The following is a 9,771-nucleotide window of genomic DNA, read 5'->3' on the forward strand; positions in this document are numbered from 1 at the left end:
CCCTCTCTCCCTTCCCCTCTTCCTCCCTCTCTTCCTCCCTCCCCCTCTGTTCCTCTCTCCCCCTCTCTTTCTTCCTCCCTCTCCCCCTCCCCTGCTCCCTTCCTCCCTCCCCCTCTTCCTCCCACTTTCCAGGTTATTGGGAATTAGAAGTGAATAGTTTTCCCACCAACTTTGGAAATCAACTATTCTCCAAACAAAACAAAACAAAACAACATCCCTCAAATCTTGCCAAACCTGACGGGCTGTCGTCGGATGGCACTGGGGTTTCGGTCTCCAAGTCTCCCTGGGTGTGAGAGAGGGACTTCTAACCCATCCCTCGCATCTGCTCTAGCGTCCCATTGAGGGAGAAATAGCTGGAGACCAGTATGTTTTCATGCTTAAGGGCTTGAAATTTTCCACACGGCCCCTCACACACAAGGGAGAGTTATTTTACCGATAGCCTGGAGATGTAGTTCTATGAATATTTATTGATTTATTTTCTAGGCTCAGCAGGGGGCCGCAAATAAATTTAGTGCATTCTTTAAATAATTCCTTTTCTATGAGGCAAGATGTCATCTGAAACTTCTAAATAGGCATTTAATTAGCCCGGGTGTTGCTTCAGAACAAAAAACTCCAGCAAGAGCTTTGGGGGCTCACTGTATAGTAGAGAGGCCGTCGATGCACAGCGTTGATGCGCGCCGGCCTTTGTTGCCGCCCCATTGTGAGGGCCATGCTTATGAAGACTAATCCAATCATAAATTGCATCTCTGAACCAATCAGAGAGCCGCGAATGAAGCCCGAGTGGAGAACTTTGTTGAACTTCATTGTCAGAGCTGTCAGTTTTCAAAGCACTGGAGCGGGCGGGCCACTATAAAACCATCTCCTGGACCGGAGAGCCACAGAAGACTCAGCAGACGCCCAAGTAGGACCGTTACCAGGATACTGAACCGAAGAGGGCACAGCGGGAGGGGCGGGAAGCCAGGCGCTTGCCCTCCGGCCAAGGGAAAGGGGGCTTCTGCACCAGCCCTGCTCTGACCATGATGTTCCCCGGCCTCCTTGCGCCCCCCGCGGGATACCCTAGCCTCCTGCGACCCACGCCCACCTTAACACTGCCCCAATCCCTTCAATCCGCATTTTCCGGCCACTCTAGTTTTCTAGTAGAAGATTTGATCCGCATCAGCCGGCCTCCCACCTACCTGCCCCGCAGCATAGCCGCCGCCAGCCTGTCACCCCCGAGGCAGGAGGCGCCCACAGCCCTCGCCGACTCGGGGACCTCAGACCTGGGCTCTCCTGGGCCCGGGAGCCGGCGGGGCAGTTCTCCACAGACCGCCCTCTCCCCTGCCAGCGAGCCCACGTTTCTGAAATTTGGGGTGAATGCCATCCTTTCATCGGCGCCCAGAAGAGGTAAGTAACAGCCGTGCCCTCGACGTACGTCCAGCGGCCGGACAGCCACTCAACCCTCACAACCTAGTTCCTCCGCGCTTGTTAGTGCGCAGTTCCACGCAGGAACTCAGACCTCAAGAGCCAGGTCACTGATGATGAAACTTAGGCACTGAGAATTTAGGGGGAAGAAAAGTCTCAGGCCTTAAGGGTATCCTCAAAATGAACTTGAGCCCAGGGACCATTGAGGGCAGTTCCCTAGTTAGGCAGCTTAGCGCACGCGCTTTGGCGTCTGCGTTCCCGCCCCCAAGACTAGGAAAGAGACTTTTTTTTGCTTTAAACTCAACACGTACGTTTATTATATTGGTTTGTACTATTATGGATAGTTCTGTGACACCCCACGCCTCCCTATTTTCCTAAGTCTCAGGAATGGTGATGGGATGGGGACACACAAATGAGACAACGTTATGCAGCTTTATTTTACTCAGTGAATGCGTTTTAAAGATGCCTCTGATATCCGGTGCAGTGTTAATTAGATCGTGTACGTGACGCGCCACGCAGTGATCAAGCACATGACCAAATTCTCTCTCCTCCCTCGCTCTACTAGAAACTTCGCCGGCTTTGCTGCAGAGCCCTCCTCCCAAGACGTTCGCCTTTCCATACTTCGAAGGCTCGTTCCAACCCTTCATCAGATCCTCCTATTTCCCAGGTAAGTCTCTTTCGTGTTTTCCCTCTCAGGGCCGCACGCCGCTCCCTACCCCGAAGTCGTATTTCTCCGTCCACCCCTCGGGGTTACGCTCTGGTTCAGAGGTTGCGAGGCGTACAACATTCACGAATCCGTCGCGCCAATTTGATACCCCATTTAGCACAAGCAGTGACTGCTTGACACTACGCGCCAATTCCCTGCTCTACAAATTAGCAAGAATTGTCATGGTCTGCATTTGAGGCGGTTCCCTTCCCGGCGAGGAGCTGTTGGCATCCCTTCACGCCGCCGTTTCCCACAGAGTTGGTGCACTTGGCCACCATTCGCCACAAAGGTCTCAGCACCGTGACCAATTGGCCAGCTCCTCCGGGCAGCCACACGCAGACCGGCCCTCGCCCCTCCACGCCGCCGAAAAACACCTACCAGCCGCAGCTAATTTCCTGTTAACATTCATTCAGGGCTGCTTTTTTTTTTCCTCCACAAGACCGCATGGGGTGCCCTCTTGTGTGGGATGCTTGGGGTTGCCTAAAGGTAGGAAGCCTGGATCCTCACGTGATCCCAACCTTCTCTTGCCAGTTTGATTTCCCAACTCTATATCTTGCCCGTGGGCTCTTTTTGTAAAAGAAGAAAGAGTTGGCAGAATCCGGCTCTGGGTCCTAATCTACAGGCGAAACACCCCCAAGAGTTTTCATTCTGAGAATTACTAGTGTTCAAACATTGCCTCGAATACTTTACAGCTTTGGCAGAATCCGGCTCTGGGTCCTAATCTACAGGCAAAACACCCCCAAAAGTTTTCATTCTGAGAATTACTAGTGTTCAAACATTGCCTCGAATACTTTACAGCTGCTTAAAAAGCAGGGAAGCCCGCTAAACAAGAAGGGACCAGAGCCTGGGTGCAGTGGGTGGGGGCAGGGCAGGACCAGGACAGCACTCCCAACATCAGCAAAAGAAACTAGCGTCGCTTTTTTTTTTTTTAAGGGAGAGAAGAAACTCCACCACCACCATTCAGGCTTTTGCCCACAATGGAATTTGCTCCTTTCTCCCGCATCTCAATGGTCTAACAAAAACAACCCGAGCTTTATAAATAGCTTTTCGTGTCCATTTAATGTGAAAGATTGGGGGGTAGAGAAGCCTCTGCCATCACAGTTCTCCCAATGGTCTCCGCCTGCAGTTGTGTTTAGCCTGAGTGTAAATCTCTTTTGTCCCCGTAATATATGGCTCTCGCTGCTTGTCCATAGCCTTTTGCGGTTAGTTCATTACTACACAATTACCATTCACGCTTCGTTAGCGTCTCTGTTTCTTTTTGTTTTTCTTTTTCTCTCCCTTAAAGCGAAACTCTCCCCCTTTTCATAGTGCCAATTCCCAGTGGGAAGCGGTCAATGTGCTAATTAGACGCCACTTTCCCTGCATTCAAACCGATTTCTTTACGTGGTGGAGGAGGCAGAAAAATCATATGTAATTTTTAAAACGATGAATGACTGGATTTTTTTTTAAAGCCAAAGCGGATTTTTCCCTGTCTGCCAAGCCAACAAAGTACCTTGTTTTAAAAGGTACGGACGGCATCATGTCCGTGGGTCTTGGAGGGAAAGTAGAGGTGTGCTGAGTGGTCTCTGTGAGATTATTTTTATTTCTATAATTTAATTTATTCTGTTAATATTTAAGCTGGTTGGTGCGGATTGTCTCTCTAAGACCATTGAATGGAAGTTGGGGGGGGGGGGGAGGGAGAGCAACAGGCAGTTGTGGCTGCTGTTTTCGTGGTTTTTTCCTAATCCGGGTTTGCACGGTTGAAAGGAAAAGTTATTTGTGCGGAAAGCGCCTTTCACTCAGACAGGTTGTAGGTTCTCGGTCTATTCTCTACCGGGAGAAAAGGGAGTGCTTTAAAGAGATGAAGGGACCCGAGGGAATAAAGGAGGGAGAAAGCTGGCGAAAATAACCTGGGAGAGGCGGATGCTCGGCTCTGCAGGACACCCGGTTCATTCTTTACCTCCCTCACCCCCGCAGCCTCCTCCAGCGTCGTGCCTATCCCCGGGACCTTCTCCTGGCCCCTGGCCGCTCGGGGCAAGCCTCGCCGGGGTATGCTGCGCAGAGCCGTGTTCTCTGATGTGCAGCGAAAAGCCCTGGAGAAGACGTTCCAGAAACAGAAGTACATCAGCAAGCCAGACCGGAAAAAGCTGGCCTCCAAGCTGGGCTTGAAGGACTCGCAGGTGCGCGCAGCCTCCCCCCCTTCGCCCCCGCCGCCCCACCCTCACGCGACACCCGAGCCCATGCCAATCAATTGCAAGAGCTCTCTGATGCCTCTTAGGCTAACGGAACAGCTGGGGAAACCCAGGCCTAGCGAGGGACTAAGCACGGATGCCACGTTATTTGAGGTTTCCCCAGAGCAGCCTCCTTTTCCACCCCACCCCACCCCTTTCATCTTACTAGGCCCACCCACCCCCTCTCGCCCAGCTGAGTCAGGTGGCGAAGTTCTCGAGAAGAGGATGCATGATGTAAGGGTACATGGGTAGATATATGGAGAGATAGATGTGTACGCATGGATGGGTATGTTTGGAGGTGCATGTGTACATGGATACGGTTGTATGCATACATAGGGGTAGGGGGATGGTACATGAATGGACACATGAATTGGATAGATGAATGAATGGGTGGGCGGGCCATGGCTATGGGGGCAAGTGGATGAATGCACGAATTCGAATTCGATCGAACTTGCCTGCACGGGCAGGTAGGTGGCTGAGAGGAACAGGAGTAAAGAGGGTCGACAGGCTGGTGGGAAACAACTCCGCACAAATCACCATTAAGGCAGGAAAGACAGCGCCCTCCTCCGTGAGTCCCAACCATCAATCACCTTCTCCGCCGCCACCACCTCCACCACCACTACCCCCTCACTGTGAGCAGTCACTAACTGGTTTCCCGGTTCTTCCCTCACAGGTGAAAATCTGGTTCCAGAATCGACGCATGAAGTGGCGGAACTCCAAAGAGCGGGAGCTCCTGTCTAGCGGGGGCTGCCGAGAGCAGACCCTTCCCACCAAACTAAACCCTCATCCAGACCTCAGTGATGTGGGTCAGAAGGGCCCTGGGGATGAGGAGGAAGACAGTCCGGGTGCCCGCCTGGCCTACCACGCGCCCCCGGACTCTCGACACCTGCTAGAAGGGCCACTGCCTGCCTCGCCAGCGCACTCGAGCAGCCCGGGGAAAGCCTCAGACTTCTCTGATTCCGATGAGGATGAGGAGGGAGAGGAGGATGAGGAAATCACCGTGTCCTAGGAGCCCGCCCCCCACCCCAGCGGCTCTGGGGCTGTTGCAATCGGAAACTGGAGAGGGAACGCCCATGTAGCCACCTCTGTACAGGATACTGGATCCTGGATCCTGTCTCTTCTCACAACAGATCCACCATCTTCTCAGGGGTGGTGACACCTTTTCTGGTGTCCCAGAGACATTCCCTTGCTCGGTGCTGCCACCTCTAAACACCTCTAAACGGGGGTGGGGAGTGTGGGTCTTTTCCACAAGGGCAACATTGCATCTATTTATTGCAAATTATTTTAGACACCACGTGCAGGATGTTTGTGTGTGTGTAGAGGGGTGTCTCCAGACCCACTGTCCGTACTTACTGTGAGCCAGGTCCTGTCAGACGCCACACCTCTAACCCCTAACTTCCTGGATGGCCACCTTTCTGCAGTCAGCCATCCTGTCTTCTCAAGGTCAGAGTAGAGAGCACAAGAGATTCCAAAAGAGAATAAGGGCACAGCCTCTGTGCCTAAGGGGAAGGGGAACGCACTAGCTAGCCAGCTTCTCAATCCTTGATGCTCCTTTGTGGGGAGGAAGTGGTTCTCTCTGTAGAAATGAGCACACCTCTATTCCTACACTACTCTGAAACATTTAACCTTTCTCTACACATAGAACATGTGCACCCAGCACTCTGCTGTGTGTCCCTCTGCTACTTCAAGGGGAGCCCTTTGCAGAGCTGCCAGCTCCTGGCCCTGGGGTGTGGACTCCTCTGCCTCTCTGGCATGCTTCACCCAGCTTTGCTGTTTGCATGGCCTTCGTGAGCTGTGCTGTACCGTGTATCTGTATATTGTATGGATATTTTATACTGAGGTTATTGTGAATGACCATAGGGAAGGGCTGCCTGCCTCCCTCTCGTTATTTTTCTCTGCAATGGTCTTTAAAGCTTAAAAGGTAGCTATGTAACTTCATAATTTATAAGGAGATGCTTATTTTGTATTTTTTATCATGTACAGACTTTTTATATATGTATATATGTATCAAATGGACAAATGCCAAATAAAAAGTAGAATGAATTTGATAGCTAAAGGACATCATTAATTCTCCAAAAATGTGATGGCTGAAAGAAATGGGATTGGTCACATTGATACCCAGAAGGCAAATGTCTTAGTTAGGGTTTTATTGCTGTGACCGAGGCAACTCTTAGAAGGGCATCATTTAGTTGGGGCTGGCTTACAGGTTCAGAGGTTCAGTCCAGTATCATCAAGGCGGGAACATGGCAGCATCCAAGCAGGCATAGTGCAGGACGAGTTGAGAGTTCTACATCTTCATCTGAAGGCTGCTAGCAGAATACTGACTTCCAGGCAGCTAGGGTGAGAGTCTTAAAACCCACATCCACAGTGCACACCTACTCCAACAGGGCCACACCTTCTAATAGTGCCACTCCCTGGGCCAAGCATACACAAACCATCACAGCAAACTATAACAGCTGTATATGCTAATTGACAAGTGGCAACTCCAGTAAGAAGATACCAAGAAGCGAGACTCCCAAGTCACCTCCCATTCTCCCAGACCAAAGTGATGGGCTGCAAGGGGCCAGGGCAGGGCACTCTGGTCTTTCAGGCCTGCAGTAACCAGTTTGCATGTTCCCCTGGGAGCTTTTTCTAGCGTTATGGAAGGCTTGGGGGAGTGATCCGGATACTTCTGCAAATGGCCTGATTGTTACTGAAATGTCCAGTCCACAGTCAAAACCAGTGAGTCCAGATGCGAGTTCCAGTCTCCAGAGTCTGCAGGCTTTTTCAAGCTATGGCCCTGATGACTCCGTTTGGCAGCAGTGACTCTTAGCCATTGCCTAAAAAAAACAATCCCAGAGGGGGCTTTTGTGTTCTGTGAGAGACTGGTCTCTGTCCCATGCACCTCACACCTACGGTTCTTTGTGAACTCCTAACTCAAATCCCTATAGTGAGAGAAGTTGCCAAGCTTCAGTGAGGCTGAGGCGGTGTGTTTGGTAATTAAAATGTGAGTCCATTCTCTCTTCCCTTCAATAACACACACCCTTGTGCTGACGTCTCCCAACCTTGTGACCAGGTTAGTTTATACTGAGAACTTGGAGAAAAGAACTCGTGTTTGTTCTAGTAATGATTCTAACTCAAGAAGCCTCCCCAGGTCTCCTCAACATGTGGTCAGTGGTCTACATAAGCTCCTCTGAGGAAGGGATTTCTCTACTGGAACCTACACATTCAGAGAGGAGAGTTTAGCCAAAAGTGGATGACTTCTTCCTCCATGTCAGTTTAGTGGCTGGAATCCAAGGACCCTAGAATACCCCATGCTCACACCACAAAACACAGCAATACTCTAAGGCCAGGGTAGCAGCTCAGGTGCCCATCAGTGCAAGCATTGCTAAACGCCATGTATGGTACATAGAGCGTTGGAATATTACTCACCCTTTAAAAGGGAGTTCTGGCTGGGCAGTGGTGGTGCATGCCTTTAATCCCAGCATTTGGGAGACAGAGGCAGGCAGATCCCTGAGTTCCAGGCCAGCCTGGTCTACAGAGTGAGTTCCAGAATAGCCAGGGCTACACAGAGAAACCCTGTCTCAAAAAAACAGGAGGGGGGGGGAGGGAAGAGGGAGAGGGAAGTGGAGGGGGAGGGGAGCGGGAGAGGAGGGGGAAGGAGAGGGGGAGAGGGAGAGGGAGAGGTGGAGAGGAAGGGAGAGAGAGTTCTGTTAACCTGTTTCAGTACCAATAAACCTCAAGGGCATTATGCTAAATCACAGCTATTACAAAGTAACAGATGCTAGGACTGCATTATATGAGGTTTGCAAAGCAAACCAAATGTAAAAGCTACTGAAAGGGGTACCCTTCAACCAGTCCATCATGGTCCAGTTTCACAACACCAAAAAGCTTTAAAGACCTGTTGCATGTCAATAAGTGTAATTGACACTACTTGATTGTATCCCTAAACTTGGTTGACACAGAGATACAATGATGGCTCAAGCAGTAAGGTACCTGTCCTACAAGCAAGCACCAGGCACTCAGTTTGGGTCTCCAGAACCCACATAAAAGATCAGACATAGGGTGCAAGCCTGCAACCCCAGCCTTGGGCCATGGAGACACTCAGACCCCTGAAGTTCGTTGGCCAGAAACATATCCATGAGCTTTAGGTTTAGTGATAAAGTCTGTCTGAAAAATAAAGCTACTAGGTGACAGTGGTGCCTGCCTTTAATCACAGCACTCAGGAGGCAGAGCAAACAGATGTCTGAGTTCAAGGCCAGCCTGGTCTACAGAGTGAGTTCTGGGACAGCCAGGGCTACTCAGAGAAAACTTGTCTCCAACAAACAAACAAACAAACAAATAAACAGAAAATAAAAGTGAACAGAGATTGAAAAATGACAGACATTGTGACCTCAGGCCTCCATACACATGTGTACACACATATATCTCACAAATGAAAAGAGAGAGAGAAAGGGAAAGGCATGTTTAACATGAAGCATGGCAGCGGGTACGAGGTAGCAACAGTGTAATCCCAGCAGGGAGGAGGCTAAGGCGGGAAGATGGCCAAAGAGAGCCAAAGAGAGCAAGCAGGCAACCAGCAAAACTTTTTTCCGAGTCCTTAGATGGGCTTCAAACAGAAAGTGTGGCCCGCATTAAAAGTGTGTCTTCCAACCTCAAGATCCGAATCAAAGGTGTGTGTGTCTTTCTACCTCAAAGGTCAGGACTGGAAATGGGTGCACCCACTTTAAACCAACCCTTGCCCCCCCCCCCCCCACAAAAACTCTCACAGGTATGTCCTCTAATTTTGGATTGTAGTTCATTTCAGATGTAGCCAAAGAGATAACCAAGAATAGGCATCACAAATGATATCAAAATTATGACTGCAAATAATATTATCACAAGGACACATAGAACTGAAGCAAGAGACATTACAAGAGACAGAATTATTTTTTTAAATATCAACAAATCATACTGTGATCTAAGTGTTAATAATAAGTGCTTTAAAAGTCCAGAAAAGAAAAAGGAAATGCTCCAGAGATCTTATGAACGTGTGGATTCTTCCTGCACGCACAGAGCCCTATTTATTGAGAAATACAAGTGGCTTATTTTATGTTGTTTCAGTGTCTCCAATGACTGAGCATCTCAAGGGAGCAAGCCAGCTTCATACGCCCAACCTGGTGTCATTGATCCCCCCTCATACACACTAGGAACTTGCTATGTGCCCAGTGTGTAAATGGAAATAAAGGGACAGACACACAGGAACCCAAACCTTGGGCCTGGGCATTACAAGGCTTTGAGGTCAGTGGAAGGATTAGTTACGTTAGTAAAGAAAACCGGGAGTTATGGAGATGGCTGGGTGACTCAGAGAGCCCACTCCTCTTGCAGAGGACCCAGATTAGATTCCCAGAATCCAGAAGGCAGCTCACAATGGTATATAACTCCAGTCTCAGGGGATCCTCTGCTCTACCCTCTTCTGGTTCTGAAGGCACCAGG

At 50.0% G+C, this 9,771-nt stretch overlaps 1 protein-coding gene across 1 annotated transcript; it reads left to right on the plus strand.

Moving 5' to 3' along the window:
• Positions 1-1,016: 1,016 nt before the first annotated feature.
• Positions 1,017-5,326, plus strand: Dbx1 (developing brain homeobox 1). Its single transcript, XM_052178580.1, has 4 exons — positions 1,017-1,383; positions 1,967-2,068; positions 4,064-4,266; positions 4,991-5,326. Exons 1-4 carry the CDS (start codon positions 1,017-1,019, stop codon positions 5,324-5,326), a joined length of 1,008 nt encoding a protein of 335 aa, XP_052034540.1.
• Positions 5,327-9,771: the final 4,445 nt, after the last annotated feature.

This window comes from Apodemus sylvaticus, chromosome 1, assembly GCF_947179515.1.
Source record: "Apodemus sylvaticus chromosome 1, mApoSyl1.1, whole genome shotgun sequence".
Classification (NCBI taxonomy): Eukaryota; Metazoa; Chordata; class Mammalia; order Rodentia; family Muridae; genus Apodemus; species Apodemus sylvaticus.

Excerpts from the sequence above, each read along its gene's own strand:
- Dbx1 (XM_052178580.1), top strand. The coding sequence starts at position 1,017 with ATGATGTTCCCCGGCCTCCTTGCGCCCCCCGCGGGATACCCTAGCCTC. Across the intron at positions 1,384-1,966 it reads TTCATCGGCGCCCAGAAGAG|AAACTTCGCCGGCTTTGCTG; the intron begins GTAAGTAACAGC and ends TCGCTCTACTAG. Across the intron at positions 4,267-4,990 it reads TGGGCTTGAAGGACTCGCAG|GTGAAAATCTGGTTCCAGAA; the intron begins GTGCGCGCAGCC and ends CTTCCCTCACAG.